Source organism: Lithobates pipiens, unplaced genomic scaffold (assembly GCF_037356315.1).
Source record: "Lithobates pipiens isolate NorthernLeopardFrog02 unplaced genomic scaffold, aLitPip1_a1.2 Scaffold_19, whole genome shotgun sequence".
NCBI classification, from domain to species: Eukaryota; Metazoa; Chordata; class Amphibia; order Anura; family Ranidae; genus Lithobates; species Lithobates pipiens.
In genome coordinates, this window is record NW_027507764.1 from 138,017,993 (window position 1) to 138,036,108 (window position 18,116).

At 43.4% G+C, this 18,116-nt stretch overlaps 1 protein-coding gene across 1 annotated transcript in view; it reads right to left on the reverse strand.

Moving 5' to 3' along the window:
• The window catches only part of SPMIP4 (sperm microtubule inner protein 4), a 93,901-nt gene that overhangs the window by 62,952 nt on the left and 12,833 nt on the right, over positions 1 to 18,116 (reverse strand). The window contains exon 2 of the mRNA XM_077491308.1: positions 577 to 756. Within this exon, the coding sequence (XP_077347434.1) occupies positions 577 to 756 (180 nt within the window). The remainder of the gene's footprint in view (positions 1 to 576; positions 757 to 18,116) is intronic.

Here is an 18,116-nt window from a genome sequence, read left to right on the forward strand (position 1 = left end):
CCGGGTCCATTGGGGATATTCACATCACTGATTGTATAGGGAAGGGGAAATCCAAAATTTTAGAGTTGTCCCTAGAACAAGAAGTAAGAGGAAATCATTAGTGGAGACAAATGATTTCCCCTCACTTTGGGAGATTTCCTTTAATTTTCAGTTGTGCCTCTGAGGAACAAAATGAACAGAAATGTCCCCCAGTGGTACACAGACAGTAAAAAATAAAATGCTAGGGGTTTTAACCCTTCCGTACTGCATCCAAAGCTAAAAAAAACTGTTGGCTATACATGCATTTTTAAGGCACATTTACATGTATTATAATAATTAACCTCTTGCTGCCAATGTAACGCACATGTGCAGAGAGTTGGCTTTGATGCCTACACACTGCATGGGCAGCTCTCAGTCCGTTCTACTGTGACATCCAATCACAGTGGTCATGTGTTTGGTTGCTCTTTCCTGCCCCCTGGTGTACAGGCCCTGTTAAAGGAACATCAGGGCTGGAAGGGTTCAAATAAATTCAGAGAAACTATTACACAAACATAAATCATAAAGGTGCAGGTGAAACCCAAAGATGGCGAAGAGTACCTTGGCCAGGGATCTCCTCCATATCCATAGTGCTTGTGTCCCTTTGCTTCCAGTGGAGGAGGTTCTGTCTTTGGCCGGTGATCAGGAGGGAGGGACACAGCTCCGACCCCTCCATATTCTCTTTCTCTGCCCCATGGGAGTCTTGATACCACAGGCGTGTATGAACGATATTCATGATATCTATGAAGTAAAATCATTTATTTAGGTTTGTGTATGATTTTGCAAGTCCAACATACAATTAAAGTGCAGCATATGTTATACGATAAATAAAGAATAATATAAACAACATCGGATATGTTAGAACATCCAGAGATGATTAAAATGAATCAGTGAATCTAAAATTGATTAATTAAATAAATTAAACTTGATTAGGCAACTGCAGATTGCTACCAATTAAATTATGTTTCATAAATTGGTCTAAAATATTCATTTGCTAGATTTAAAACATTGAATACGTATTTACTGGTCTTTTTTAACTACAATTGTTTATATTTCTAGCCTCACTTTGGGCTGCTGTTAAATTTACCCATTCAGTAGGGTCCAACTCCTCCTTCCCCCCCCCTACCCTTCCTCACACTGCATGAATAAAATGCTTGTTTGGATGGGGGGGGAAGCAATACATTGAAATACTTACTTTATTCATTGCTTCCACAGGCTACCTCTGTGTATCAAGGCCTCCAAAAGTGCTTCCCTTCACTGCCTGGGCAATCACAGCTCTCTGACGTCATCACGTACAGCAATCCTGGATCTTACTCAAGGATGGCGAGGGCCCACTCACAACCCGGGATCATTGAATGAGTAGGATAGTGCTGGTTGACGGGAGAGTGTGGAAAAAGGTAAGTATTTCTACTTATCCCCCCCCCCCCCCAGCCAAATTAGATTTTAAGCCATGTAGTGCAGAGGTGGGGGATCTCATCGCATGGGTAATTATAACAGCAGCCTGGAGTGGGGCTTTATTTGCTAAGCCCCCTTTCACACTGGGGCGGTGGGTGCGTCGGTGGTAAAGCGCCGCTATTTTTAGCGGCACTTTACTGTCTATTTCACGGCGCTATTCGACCACTAGCAGGGCACTTTTACCCCCCGCTAGCAGCCGAGAAAGGGTTAAAACCACCTGCAGCAGCGCTTTGCTGGCGCTATAGCCGTGCTGCCCATTAATTTCAATGGGCAGGAGCGGGGGAGGAGTGGTATACACACCGCTCCTTCACCACGCCAAAGATGCTGCTAGCAGGACTTTTTTTTTTAGTGTCCTGCCAGCGCACCGTCCCTCGGGGCTTTCACATTGGAGAGACAGAAGCGGATCTTTCAGGGTGCTTTGCAGGCGCTATTTTTAGCGCTGTAGCGCCTGAAAAGCGCCCCAGTGTGAAAGGGGTCTTATTCTTTTTTTTTTTTTAATTGAAGAATTTAATTGTATAGGTACAAAACACAGCACACAAAAACAAAACTACTAAATAATACATCTTATCAAAAACAAAACATTCCATACACTTCGCTCAGTTGTTCTCCTAATAATTCATTTCAAGGATTGGTGAATTATTTGATAATTCTTGAGCGCAGTTTTGTATAACAACCAGAATTTATCCATCAGGTGTCAGGATAAATTAGATTCTGGCTGCTATGAGCTAGCAGACTATGTTACCAACATACAAATTGCAAGTAATAGCTCAGAAAAAGTATTTTAAATTCTTACTTGCAGTGTTTATCCTTTTATAAAATAATTTTTATTCACTTGTAAATTTCCTTTACACTTTCTAGAAAATCTTAGTACTTAAAGCGGAGTTCCGCAGATTATTATTTTTTTTTTAAAAGTCAGTATCTACAAATACTGCAGCTGCTGACTTTTAAAATATGGACACTTATCTGTCCAGGGCACCCGCAACGTCAGCACCCGAAGCAGATCTGTCGCTCGGCTCTCGGGTGCTGCGGCCACCATCTTCGGTAAGGGAATCAGGAAGTGAAGCCTTGTGGCTTCATTTCCTGGTTCCCTACTGCGCAGGCGCGAATCGTGCTGCACGTTCCCACTGGTCCCTGCTGTCTCCTGGGACCTGTGTGTCTACCAGAAGACAGCGCGTGGGGGGGATTGTGGGAAGTGGCGTAGATACCAGCGGGTGGTGCGGGTATCTATGCCCAGAAGTGGGAGCAAAATACTAGTAAGGGTATCTGCTCCCCCTCCCCCATGAAAGGTGCCAAATGTGGCACCGAAGGGGGGGGAGGATTCCGAAAAGCGGAAGTTCCATTTTTGGGTGGAACTCCACTTTAAAGAGGAACCGCAGTCTGCTCACATAACCACTTAAGGACTGGAAGGATTCACCACCTTAAAGACCAGGCCATTTTTTGCGATACGGCACTGCGTCGCTTTAACTGATAATTGTACCCAAACAAAATTTCCCCAAAAAATATAAAAAAAACAAATTCTTCCTCAGTTTAGGCCAATATATATTCTTCTACATAATTTTGGTAAAAAAAAAAAAATCGCAATAATCGTATATTGATTGGTTTCGATTTATGGCATTTTTTATTTTTACTAGTAATGGTGGCGATTTTTAGCGGGACTGCAACATTGTGGAGGACAGATTGGATACTTAACTGCCATTTTGACACTTTTTCGCTAACCAGTGACAATATTAAAGTAATCAGTGCTAAAAATATGCACTAATGACACTGGCAGGGAAAGGATTAACATCAGGGGTGATCAAGGGGTTAAATGTGTTCCCTGCAGGTGTTTTCTAACTGTATGGGGGATGGGCTGCCTGGGGAAACACACTGATCTGTCTTCCTGCATAGCAGAAAGACAGGATCTGTGTCATCTCCCCTGTCAGAATGGAGATCTGCCTTGTTCACACAGGCAGATCCCCGTTCTGTCACTACAGGGAACAATCGCAGGTCGCCGGCAGACACCAAGTCCGCCTCATCCGCTGATTGGCTCCCCTGCTGGCCAGTGGGCGCACTTGCCCACAAAATAGGGTTCCGCCACTGACGTCAGTGTTGCCAAGCAACCAGATTGAAATTTACTGACACGACACACAAAATTTACTGGGACTGCCAAGTTTTTACTGGCATGACCAAAGGTTTTAAATGCAAATTTCAGTATTTAGCCTACAAACAAGTACAATATGCCATTAGCAACGTGATTTAAGGTAGATATTAAGGCAAAAACATATTTCTTATTTTATTTTCAACTTACTAAGTAAGTAGCTCAGGGACAGGACTCAGAAGGGCAATAAATTACAATGGGTAGGCATAAACACATGGAATTGACTCTGACAGCAGTGTGCAGCAGTACAGATGATGGCACCTCACAGACTCAACATGCCCCCTCCTGAGCCAGGTGGTCACTTCAGTCCAATCCAGTCCAAACAGCACTGACAGTCCCGCTCCTGGTTTGCCTTGCTCCCTTCCTGCAGACCCGCACACGTGGCTCCAGCCACTCCACTCGGCTGCCTTGCACTGTGACATCACATGACACACTCAGGCACTGTCCAACCCGCCCCCGCTGGGGCCACCTTAACACATTGTAGCAGGCACTTGGATGGTTTTGGCCATCTCCAAGCATCACAGCCATATTTTTTACTGCCAACTTTTTCCTGCCACTGGCATTTAGTGGCAGGAGAAAAGTGCATGTTTTTTACTGGCTGCCAGTAAAAATATTGATGGTTGGCAACACTGGCCGATGTACAATGACGGCGATTCGTAGGAATGAGCCAACCTGCTGCAGTACAATGATGGCGGCTGGTCGGCAAGTAGTTAATTTGTAATTAAAAATATCTTTGCCATTCTGAAGCTTCCCTCCAACCACTTTGCATATTATTTTATATATACTGTGATTCTGTACTTGCCAAATATGCTGCAGAAATCTCCCTCCACTAAGTCTAGCTGTAATCATTTTAACTATGAGCAGCTGAAGATGCTGCCTGTTCACTTGGATTTACAGACACACAGAGGCACACCTCCAGCTCTGCAGCTCTCATCGACCCTCTTATGACTCATCCCCTCTCCCTTCCTGGCAAACTGTCAGGAGAGTGAGAGAGAGCTATGCATGTCATAAGCCTAGGCTAATGATCAGACAAGAAACAAGAAGTGGGCTGTATAAGGTATTTACTGTCAGAAAAAAAAAAAGTTTTACTATCCAAAGTTAAAACAAGGGCAGAGGATTTAATATATAGAAAGATAAAAAAAATGACTGAAGTTACGCCTTAAGAAATTCCCTAAAACAACCCTGTCCCTCCTTGCATAGCTTTCTCTTCCACTTGGTGTATTTAATTACCCTCTGTGCTGGCCCAGCTCCTCTGTCCCTCCCTTCCTACAACCTTTTTTTGCCTCCTGGAGCAGTAGAAAAGAAGAACACTATAGAATGTCACCTGAGTGACAGCACTAAGTCTGTTCGGGCTGCTGACATCAAATCCAAGATGGCTTTTGGATATCTATGCAAGGGAGGCTTTTGCAGGTAAACAACATGCATATAATACGCTAAATCCATGTGTAATCTTATGGGAATATTTTTGTTTAAATTAATGGTCTGGTGACAGGGTCTTTTTAGGAATTATTTTTTGAAGTAGGGGATGACTGTGACTAAAATAAGTCAGCGGTAAATCGGCGCTATTTTTAGCGCCGCTTTACCGTCGCTATTCGGCCGCTAGTGGGGCGGTTGTAACCCCACCCTAGCAGCCGAAAAGGGTTTAAATCTGCCCGGTATAGCAGTGCTGCCCCAATATTTTCAATGGCAGGGTCGCTTTAAGCCCCTGTACACACGGTCGGAGATTTCGACAACCAAATCCGATTTTGTCCGTCGGATCTTGTCCGAAACTGTTGCATACACACGGTCGGACAAAAGTTGTTGAAAAATCCGATCTTTCAGAACGTGATGACATAATTTCGTTACGATGGGACTACATTCAGGCTAGTAGCCAATAGCTTTGATGTAGGAATTTGATCTGAGCATGCGTGGCACTTGGTCCGATCAAAATTCTCTACACATGATCGGAGTTTGTCCGATCGGCCCAGTTGGTTGGGAAATATTTCCAACAAGTTGGAAAATTGGGTCCGACGAATATACTGACGGAATCAGTCCGATGCATACCACACATAGTCGGATTATCCGACAACACGGTCCGATAGGACACATTCCGACGGATTCTCCGACCGTGTGTACGAGGGCTAAGAACGGTGAGTTCCCCGCTCTTAATGCGCTCCAAAGAAGCTGCTGGCAGGACTTTTTCTGATGCCCTGCCAGTGCACCACTCCCGTGTGAAAGCCCTCAGGCTTTCACACTGAAGTGAATGGAGCCGCTGTTTCAGGGCGCTTTGCAGGCGCTATTTTTAACGCTATAGCGCCTGCAAAGCGCTTCAGTGTGAAAGGGATCTGAAAGGGATTGTAAACCCTCGTTTTAAAAAACAAACATATCATACTTACCTCCATTGTGCAGTTCGTTTTGCAGAGTGGCCCCCGATCTTCCTCTTCTTGGGTCCCTCTGCGACGCTGGTGGCTCCTCCCCACATCGAATGTCCACACCGGAGAAGCGCTCTCCTTGGTGGACACTGATACGGGCGTGCTCCCGGGTCCCACATCTGTGTCCATTCAAACAGAATGCAGGACTTGGCCCTTTGTCATTGGATTTGATTGACAGCAGCGACTCAACTGCAATCAATCTATCCAATCAGGACACGAGACACCAGGTAGAGCTAAAGATGGTGTGTTCATTCCCGGCCGGAGAAGGATCGGGGTAAGGTAAGTAAAATGGGGGCTTGGGGGGGGGCTGCAGCACCGCAGAAGGTTTTTCACCTTAATGCATAGAATGCACCATGAGGGTTCCCACAAGTTTGTGTAATATAAAAGTGTAATACATATAAATTAAAATGAAAATATTGTATGTTTGTATGTTTTTGTGTGTAAAAAAATGTGATAATTGTGTAACAATTATAAAAGTGCACCCTGCAACTATACCACCTTAAGGCGGATCTAAAGTAGAAAAAAGAAAAAACACTTACCAACAGGCAGGTTCTTTAATGCAGAAGAGACATGCGTCTGATAGGATGCAGTCATGGTTTAGATGGTAATTTTCCATCTGGCTTTTTGAATTTTTGAATTGGCTTTTCAAGCCAGAAGGTGTCGATAGGGCCACCCATGGCTCAAATTTTGACTGATTCAACAGGAAAAGACCAAAATTCAAGCTTAAAGCAGGACTTGGGGATTTTCAGAAAATCCCCCATTAGTACACCCATGAATCCTTTGGATGGGAGTGAATGTGGGAGGTACACTAGGCTTGTAGATGTAAATGTGAACTCGCCCACTTCAACATAAATCACACCCCTCATTCTGCAGCCAGCAAGCCATAAATTACACATGGTATGATAGGTTACAGCCTTATAAATGCAAACCAGTGCAACGTGTCAGTGTCCACCATTTCCAAATGTCAGGGACCGCCAGTGCCGAATGTCAGGGACCACCAGTGCCGAATTACAGGCACCACCAAAGCCAAATGTCAGGGGCAACCAGAGCCGAATTTCAGGTACCACCAGAGCCAAATGTCAGGGATTACCAGTGCCAAATGTCAAGGACCAGCAGAGCCAAATGTCAGGGACCAGCAGAGCCAAATGTCAGGGACCACCATTGCCAAATTTCAGGGACCACCAGTGCCTCATGTCAGTCCCAGCAGTGCCGCATGTCAATCTCAGCAGTGCAGCTTGTCAGTCCCACCAATGCTGCATGTCAGTCCCACCGGTGCAGCTTGACAGTTTTACCAGTGCTGAGTGGTGATTATTATCAGTAATTACTTGTATGACACAGCGGGGATGTCCCACTTTGTCAGGTATAGTATACTAGAACACCGCTCGCTAATGTCCCGCCCTCCCGCTGTTATTATGATTGACAGCTCACTGTGCCAATAACAGCACAATTGGCACAGGCGGGGGGCAGGACATCAGTGGGCGGTGTTCTTGTATACTATACCTGACACAGCGGGGGGGGGGGGGGTAATGCTGCTGCGGGAGGGTGGAGACTGTCAGGGAGCAGAGGAGAAGTAGGGAGGATAGAGGAGAAGGAGGACACCTCCTCCATTGGCGGCATAGAGCGGGGGGGGCTGGGAGACCCCCTCCACCCACTACTTGTTTTCCTCCTTCCTGCTCATTTTCAGAGGACTAAAGGTGGCGTGTCAGGCCACTGACTGAGCTTAAGAGAGGGATAACAGCCAGCGGTCTTACAGGTTGCCAGCAGGCAATAACAGTTTTTCAGCAAGTTCAGCAGCCTATTGCAGAGGAATGACCCAGCTCAGAAGAACATGGATGGAAAAGTTGGTGAAGGTAGGAGATCAGCAACAAGGACATGGAAAACATTTTTGGGTTGGAGTTCTGCTTTAAGGCTGGCCATAGACGGCTCCAATCTCTATTTAAACTGTGTGTGGGCAGGCAGAATGTACCAAGTTGATCAATCAATCGCTAGTGGCTTCTATTGCCGCTAGCAATAATCACCGTCTTTCGATAATTGCTCAGCAGGAGGAATTCCACGGTCAGCACTGTCTTGTGTTAGTAGGGGAATCATGCAAATTTGTGTTCTGAAACCCGTGGTTGCAGGAAAGAAATTTGCACTGTCAATGGCCTACCCTAGTCTCACATCTTTAAAGATACCCAAGAGAACTATAATCAAATGCAAATTGTGTCCCTATAATCCATCCAAGAAAACAATGAACAATATTAGGTAGAGATCTTTAACCGCTTCTGGACCGCCCTGCGTACATTTATCGCGGCAGTGCGGCCCAGGTGTGTAAAATCACATACCTGTACGTGATTTCATGCACGCGGTATAGGATGAACGATCGTGGCCGGCGGACCCACTGATTGGCTCCCGCTGTGTCCACAGATGAGATAAAGTTACATGTTTGGATATGATAACCAACGTTTACAACCTAGGTAATTGCAGACTGCAAATATGTTGTGCATAAAAGAGAACATGTTGGCACTAGTAAGCAAACTAATGAGATAATGTTTTATGTTTGTATCTGTGTATAGGATAAGGTTGACCAATGGTAAAAAGATAAAGCATGTATTTATTTATTTATTTATACAAATATAATGTCTGTTGGAAACCCATGGGGATTCCATTAATTTATTTAATATTTAATAGACTTGACCAGTCAAGAGATGATGAATTCCATAGCTACTTCCAGGAACTGCTAATGTCTTAGCAACCGACATGCAAACATATCTCAACTGCATCATACTTATGGTGCAAGGTTCCAGCAAACCATGAAGGAATGTACCAGGACTATACAGTATGTGACAATGTCAAACATTTATGAGAGACTGTGTCAGTTTTTATCCTCAAAATGAACCTGTTGTCTGTAAACTTTTCAAAATCAAAGTACGGTACCTCCTAAGAGCAGGTCATAAAAAATATTTTCTATTAACTTTATTAGATAGAAAAGCCTTTTTGATTTGGTTTCACTTTTTTTTTTAGTGGGGTCTTGCCTTGATTTCATGGTTCAGTTCCATCAACTGCCGTCCTCCTGTCCAATGAGAAGTGCCCTTACTGGTCACTGTGGCAGCCTTGTTGGACAGTAAAATGGCATTTTTTAGGACTTATGCATGAGACCAGGAAATGTTAAGGTTCAGTAACCTGGTGAAACCAAATTAAAAAAAGTTCACAAATGAAGCTCTTCTGACAAAAGGTTGTACTCATCTTGTGGCATCTGCTTAATCTGTTTAATCTTTGTTTAAAATGGAGTACATGATCACTATAAATCAGAAACATCATCAACGTACAACAGGACATTAAGCAAATGCAACTGAAAAAAAATCAAAAAACAAATATGTCAATTGTCACATAAAATAAAATAAAATGGAGATATATCTAAAAAAGAAAAATACAGCCATATACACATTCATTATTTTCTCATTTGCATGAGGCTGTATAAAGATGTTATAATTCATGCAGATATAAATATTTATGAGTATATAAATATTAATGAAAATGTGACTAGTTCCTTTTCTGGATTCCACAAATAACCAGTTGGCTAATTTTGTTTCCTCTGCAATAATATAAAAATGTTGTTTAGCCCCATAAAGCATCAGTCCACTGTGCTTTCATCTCTGAATGGATGTAGGCAGCCAAAATCACTAACTGGCTTCTTGTGGCACTTGGATTTCCTCCTGAGATATACAGTATGTCTCAATTGTGATTACAGGTTTCTCAGATGGACCCCCACTAGAGGAACAGGATTCCTTCTCTAGTTAGGAACTCCAGGGGGAAGTTCTCAAGTACAAACAAATGACTAGAGATGGACGAACTTCCGACGGGACGTTTCGCGAGCGCAAACCGCGAACGCGGCCGAAAGTTTGCGAACCGCAAAGTTTGTGGCGGGCCCCATTGACTTCAATGGCAGGCGAACTTTAAAAACCTACAGGTCATATTTCCAGCCACAAAATAATTACTAGCTGTGCACACATAGTCCCACCACATGGCCACTGACATAACACATGTATGAAGTGAATCTGGGATCGACAAATACAAGCATTCTTTTTTTATCTGTGAAATTTTGACAATTCAGGACTCAGGAGCGCATGAAGGCAATGGAGTAGAGGAAAGGTCAGGGTAGGCTATGACAAGGGTGCAGGAGATGATCACCAGCACCGTGATATAGAGCACTGACACCAGCACCGTGATAGAATGCACTGACACCAGCAACGTGAATAGGGCAGCAATCTGCAGCAGTGCACCACAACCCTATATATTGTACACCTATACCAGTCCTTACAAGGACCTTTGTGGACCAAGTAGCTAGTGATTTGCAGACTGTACCTCAGTCCCTTCACTGATAAAGGACTGCTGAAGAATAGGGCAGCAGTCAAGTATAATATTCTTTCTATATTTGGAAGAAAGTATATTATACGTGTACAACCCTATATACTGTACACCTATACCAGTCCTTAAAAGGACCTTTGTGGACCTAATAGTAATAGCTAGCTAGTGATTAAACTGACTGTCCCTGCTGCACACAGCGTCCTGTCCCTCCCTGCACTGACAAAAGACAGGCTGCTGCAATCACCAACACAGCAGTGCACTGAACCCTACATTCTGTACACCTATACCAGTCCTTAAAAGGACCTTTGTGGACCTAATAGTAATAGCTAGTGATTAAACTGACTGTCCCTGCTGCACACAGCATCCTGTCCCTTCCTGCACTGACAAAAGACAGGCTGCTGCAATCACCAACACAGCAGTGCACTGAACCCTATACACTGTACACCTATACCAGTCCTTAAAAGGACCTTGTGGACCTAATAGTAATAGCTAGTGAATAAACTGACTGTCCCTGCTGCACACAGCATCCTGTCCCTCCCTGCATTGACAAAAGACAGGCTGCTGCAATCACCAGCACAGCAGTGCACTCAACCCTATATACTGTACTACACATATACCATACCAGTCCTTCAAAGGACATTTGTGGACCTAATAGCTAGCGACTTGTGTCACTACAGTTTCTCCCTGCTCCACACAGTGTCCTGTCCCTACACTGGAATAAGACAGAATGTAAAATGGCCGCCAGATCAGGTCTATTTATAAGGTAGGGGGAATGTCCAATTGTCCATGTGCTGAAATGTCTCAATTGGCTGTCCTGTACCCCATGATGGATGTGCCATCATGGGTCAAAGTTCTTTCACACTGTAAACATTTATGTCCGCCGGGCGAACAGCGGCAATAGTCCACTGATCGGGCAAATCGCGAACAAGCAAAATTCGCCACGAAACGACCGCCGGGTGAACAGTTCGGCCATCCCTACAAATGACCAAAAGTTGAACTCTGAATTTTCTTTGGAAGTACTCAAGTAACCTAAACAATAAATATAAGTGTTGAACCAGTTCTGTTTCTCCTCTGATCAGTTTATTAATAGTAAAAATGGTGAAAAGTAAAACTGAATGGAATTTACTGCATTAAGGAGGTGAAATTATATCTCTACCTCAATGTGTTTATTATGTGTTTGTAGTGCGTCACTACGTTCGTGTTTGTTAGCCGACAATTGTGTACCGTTTGTATGCAAGACAAGTTCTTGGCACACGCCCTTCGGACACTTTGTTGGCCAACAATCTGATCGTGTGTACGAGGCTTAAGACTAGAGATGCCACCTTTATTGTAGGTACAGTTCTGTAGTATATACGGCAACTATGGGTAAAACCAAAGGAATATTTCTAACTGTTATTGTTCATCAAAGCAGAGCTAATAGTAATAATATTCTGCAAAATCAGTGACCTCACACACAGCCAATCATAATTTAATTTCCTTATGTCTCTGTCAATAGGCTTTGGGCTTGTTCCAATGGCATCAGTCTGACCTAAGTTTGGGATACTTCTTAAATCATTCAGAATTCACTGGCAGGTGCTTTTGACCATCTTCTGACCTGCATTTGATTTGCTTCAAGCAGGTTTTGCATTCCCATGGACTGGTATGAGAATGCAAAACCATGCAAAAACTTTGCCAGAGGAGAGGTGGATATGTACCTACCACAATACCAGCATATGCGATCGTATTCACATCGTTTGGGTATATTGCTATACACCGGGTATTTATTTCCCCCTTTTGCATATTTATGTTTTCTTCTGCCTTAAAAGGTCCAGATTAAATTCTATGTACTGTGTCTATGTACAACATGGAATCAATCTTTAAAATCACAATCTTTATGGCAAATAGAAAATGTTAAAGCTTCATGAATTGATCATTTAGGTTATATTTACAATATATCATGCTTTAGCAGCAACTATTGATGTACTTTTGTATTTTATTATCTTCTCTTCTGAAAGACCAAATTGTACATTGGCTTCCAAGCAGGGACTGAACATCCACATTTACTTATTCAACATATTTCAAGCATCTATATAGCACTGACATACTACTCAGTGCTTTACAGTGTACATCAAATTATTCATATAAGCCCTTTTCCCCTTAATAAGCTCAACAATGAATGTTACCACCACATTCCAATTACCATACCTGGGAACTTTACCAAGCCTGAGAATAGAGTTAGGACAGGGAGCAGACTAGTGCACTAGTGTCATAAAACATATTTGTTGGTTGAGGCATGAGGTGAAATAATGTTAATGGTTGTGGCACATGGCAGCAAATTAAATATTTTAATATTGTTGTAAAATATGGGAATAACCAGGGCTCAAGTCCTGCGGGAACGAATGGGAACGGCGTTCCTGTACTTTTTCCACAGCAGGAATGTCATTCCTGTTAGCAGCCGCATCCTGCAGGACTGGCCTTTGAACAGGGGTGGGCCAGACACTCAAGTTCCTGGTGGCGGTGGGTGGAGACTGGAATTAACTGAGCAGCGCAGCAGGAAACTACAACTCCTGAGTCCCAAACACCGGCTCTGAGTGTCCCAGTGTAATGACAATCCTCTGAAAATCGGCATGCCTGGTGTGTGATGTCACAGAGAGGTGTGCCCCATTCCACTCTCCCTGCCCAATTCCTCCTCCTTCCCCCCGCTGCCTCACACGTATCCACTACTACAGATATCACCGAGCCTCCGCTCTACGGGGCCACCGCTGCCACCTCATAGTCAACGGAGGAATGGCACAACACCACTAACAGCTCACCACCTCGCTGACAGGTCAGTTGTTATCTCACCGCCCCCCACTCTTCCACGAACTGCAGAGAAGCTGGACATTACTGTGCGGGGGTGAAGGGGGCAGAGGAAATTACTGTGGGGGAGGAAGAGGACATTATTACTGTGGGGGGGGATGGGGGAGGACATTACTGTGGAAGGGGGTGAAGGGGCAGAGGACATTACTGTGTGGGGGGGCAGAGGCCATTATTACTGTGGGGGGAACATTATTGGGGGGGAGGTGAAGGGGCAGGGGACATTACTATGGGGGGGTGTGAACCGACAGAGGGCATTTCTGAGGGGGAGGTGAAGGGGCAAAGGACATTACTGGGGGGGAGGTGAAGGGGGCTAGGGGACATTACTGGGGGGTTGAAGGGGCAGAGGAAATTACTGGGGGGGGGAGATGAAGGGGCAGAGGACATTTTAGGGGGGAGATGAAGGGGCAGAGGAGATTACTGGTGGGAGGTGAAGGGGGCAGAGGACATTACTGGGGGGGGTGAATGGGGCAGAGGACATTACTGGGGGGGGGTGAAGGGGGCAGGGGACATTACAGGGGGGATGAAGGGGGCATGAGACATTACTGGGCGGGGGAAGTAAAAGGGGCAGAGGACATTACTGGGGGAGGTGAAGGGGGCAGAGGACATTACTGGGAGGGAGTGAAGGGGGCAGAGGGCATTATTGTGGGGGAGGTGAAGGGGGCAGAGGACATTACTTGGGGTGCGGTGAAGGGCACAGAGGAAATTCCCGGGGGGTGAAGGGGGCAGAGGGCAGAGGACATTTTATATATATATATATATATATATATATATATATATAAATAAAAGCATCTGGAGAAAACTCATGCCAACACCGGAAGAACATAGAGACTCTATAATAATACCATTCTGTAAATAATCTTATCAGAGGCCATTATATAATGAGGAATGTGATTATCTCTGGTGCCATGTAATAATTTTGGTGAATACTCTACGATTTAACTCAGGTGGGGTGATCTTCAGACTTTTCCACAAATGGTAAAGATATTTTAACTGAACCTGGTGTCTGGCTGTATAATGTTTAGTGCACTGTGAGTGGAGAAGGGGTTGGGAACTGTGGCTGCAGCCAAGGTAGAATGCAGATATGTAGGCGTGGGCTTTTGGAGCAGTTTTGTTTTTTAAATTGTTTTATGGTTTTTGATTGGCTGATATTCAGCGTTTCTGCAGCAAAGTTGTCCTAGAAATGATTATAGAATGTGGGTGACTATGCACAAAGTCCATTATGAATTACCAGCTTGGGGGCATTAAATTAATATACAGGTGTCACTGAAATATGGGAAATGCATATATGAGTATGAGTATGAGTGTGATTTGTTAGTAATTTTAGGCCATTCATTTTATGCAAGCATAGTTTGATAAAGTTGCAGAACAATAAAGGATGATTTTTTTTTTTTGATTGATATTTGGATACTGTTCGTCATTGCCCTTTCCTCATTGCTCCCTTTCTAAAGTTGTGTTATGCTGTGTAGATTCAGAAATATAAACATAACAAGCTCAATGATTTTAGGCCTATGAAAAGCCCATGAAAACTGTCCTGTTTTTGATGTGCAGAAGCAATCCCCCTGGAAATATATAAATAGATATTTATATTTTTTTAGAGTTGCCATATTTCCTTTGGGAAAAAGATGCTAACATTAGAAATTCAAATGTAATTTACAAACAGGAAAGAGCAAGGCTTTATTTTCCTTTAGAAATATATTATCTTAGAGTCTGCTACATAATTACAGATCCCAGCCATAAATCAACAAGGATCTCTTCCATATCATTTAATCATCTTTGCCCAGGCTGGACCCTTCATTAGAGACCTAGGGTTCACTGTGAGGTAACACATGATGCAATAATTCAGCCTGGGCCTTATGACAGTTTTGCAGCATTCATTTGACTCAGTTACCAAGGATGACTTAATATAATATATCTCAAATGAGCCAGGGTGAAGAGCAGAATACACAGTAAAACAGGTGATTTCCCATCCCTGTTTTTATCAGTGCATATTTTCTTCCTTGTTTCTGCTTTTAGGGACATCTTTTTGCAGGGCTTGATGGAGCAGTTAAAGTGATATTAAAGACATTTTTTAAAACAACAAACTTGTCATACTTACCTGCTTTGTGCAGTGGTTTTGCACAGAGCAGCCCCAATCCTCCTCTTCACGGGTCCCCCACCATGCTCCTGGCCCCTCCCTCCTGCCAAGTGTCCCAAGAGCAAGCAGCTTGCTCTGGAGGCACCCAAGCAGGCTCGCTGCTGAGCAGCTCCTCTGTGTGTTCATTGGCTTTGTCCCACCCCCTGTCTCTACTCATTGGCTCACTGGCTGTGTGATCAAAGGGGACTTGCAGAATAATTATTATGGAAGGGGCAATCCTTTGAGATATTCTTCTGCCGGCTATTGTTGGCACCCTTTAAAATCATTGGTGCACTTTTTTTAATCTTTCTTTATTACATTTTCAAAATATTTTGTTACAAGCAGGGAGAAGGCTAACAATGATATGACATATATAATAAATAGCAGATGTACTTGAAAAGTTCTTTCTATCCCCCACTATTCCCTCATCAACATCCTAATTCTTTACTTTACATACTTCCAATTTTCCCCCTTTCCTCCCTCTACCCAGTCCTCCCCCCCCAGCCCTCATGCCCACTCCCCAAAATGTGTGGGTGGGAGGGAGTGGGGCCCCCCGTCCTCCTCCCCTAGAGCCCGTATACCGCCCTGTATTTCTTCATTAGCTTAAATGTCTTCCATCCCTCCCACTTCCTCTGGGACAACCTACTTCCACCCTCTTCATCTACTCTAAGTCCTTCCATTCTATATATATTGTCTATTTTTTCTAGCCTCTCCCTTACTTTAGGGGCTTCTACTTCCTTCCATTTTTTTGGAATCAGGCTCTTTGCCGCATTTATCAGGTAAATTGTGAGGGAGTTTCTATATTCTTTTATTGGAATGTCTATACCATGGAAAAGGCAGGCCCACTGATTTTCGGGTATCTAGACTTTAGTTAATACCTTTATGTATCTTAATATTTCCCTCCAGTAATTTCTAATCTTTGGGCAATTCCACCATATGTGTGCCATATTCCCCAATTGTCCACAGCCCCTCCAGCATTTCCCAGATTGGCCTATTTGATATTTGCTACTATATTAGGTGTCCTATACCACCTTGCAACATTTATAGTTTGTTTCTATCATCCTAATATTTATTGTAGACCTATGTACCAACTTTAAAATTTTCTCTAAATTCTGCTTCTCACCTCGTGGGCCTATTTTTTTTCCCATTTTTTTTTATATATGTTGGCACCTCCAACTCACCATCCTGTCTCAGTATTTTATACATCTGCAAGATCCGTGACCGAGCCGTTTTTCCCTCGCATATCAGCTCAAAAGTACATCAGTTTTTCTCCATCTCTCAGTGGTCGTGGTAATGCTGAGACAAAATTTCTTAGCTGGAGGTACCGCCATTCATTTAAATCTAACAAATCCTTTTCTTTCTTTAGTGTTTTTAGTGTATTTATTTCTCCCCTTTTATTATGTGTCTCAATTGGATATTTTCTTTTTTTATCCACTTCCCTCCCAAAGTGCTTTTTCCTGGTGGAAAGAGGTCATTCTCTTTTAAGTACATTAATGGGGAATTATATTTCCATTTATTGTGTTTGTGTACCCCCTCCCAAACTCTAATCACGTTCTTTGTAAGTGTAAGTGTTGTCCCCCCCAATAATCTATATTGTGATCGTATCCAAATGTTCTTCCCTAAATTTGTGTCTGCCATTCTGTGCTCCATTTATACCCATCTTTGTTTACTCTCTAATTTTGTCCATTCTACTACTCGTGTTAGTACCGCTGCTTCATAATATTTTTTTTTAATCTGGTACACTTATTCCTCCCTGATCTTTTTCCAACTGCAGGATCCTTAAAGATATTCTGGATTTCTTATTTTTGCCAAATTAGTTTTGTGGTTAGGGTCTTTATAATTTTAAAGTATTCTGGAGGGATATAAATCAGGAGCATCTGGAATTTATACAGTATTTTGGGCAATATAATCATTTTTAAAGCGTTTATCCTTCCCATTCAGGACAGGGGTTTAATTAGAATTCTCCTTATTTCTTCTTTTAACTCTTTCAGAAAAGGGATGTAATTAGCTTGATAGATTTTTCCAATTGATGGTGTCAATTTTATCCCTAAATATTTAATTTCCATCTTCCAGGGGAAGGGAAATTCCTTCTGGATACTCTGCTCTTGTTTTTGGTTGACATTAACGTTTAACACTTCTGATTTCCCTGGATTAATTTTGAAATTGGATAGATCCCCATATTTCTTCATAGCCTTTACCAAGTTTGGCACGGAGATTCTGGGATTAGAGACATAGAACAAAACATCATCCACAAATGTCTCTTCCCCAACTCCTACCTCCCTTATAATCGGGGTTTCCCCTTACCATCTCCATAAATGGTTCCAATGCCAACACAAATAAAGGTGACAACGGGCACCCTTGCCTGTTCCCGTTGTACATCCTAAAAGGGGTGGATAGTATTCCATTAACTCTTACAGCTGCCATTGGGCTGCTATAGAGTACTTCTATCCAACTCAAAATTCTAGGGCCAAAACCCATCCCCGTCAGAGTAGCCATCATGAATCCCCAGTCTACTCGGTCGAAAGCCTTTTCAGCATCAATCGATAAGAGTAGACTGGGGATTCCACGTGTCAACGGGAAGCGCCAGTGAAGAGATTTTGACGTCCACAGATTTGGCGTGGTCTCTGTCAGCGAGCCGGCTAGCTGTGGGTGGGGCGGAGTGTGAGAGCGGATCCAAGATGGCGGCGGTGTGGAGATCCTTGTGGAAAAATATTGAGCAGTGAGATCTGTGTGGAAGCTATAGAGATACAAAACATCAGTCGTGGGGGCCAGCACTTACCTGCCAGGAATAGGGATATAA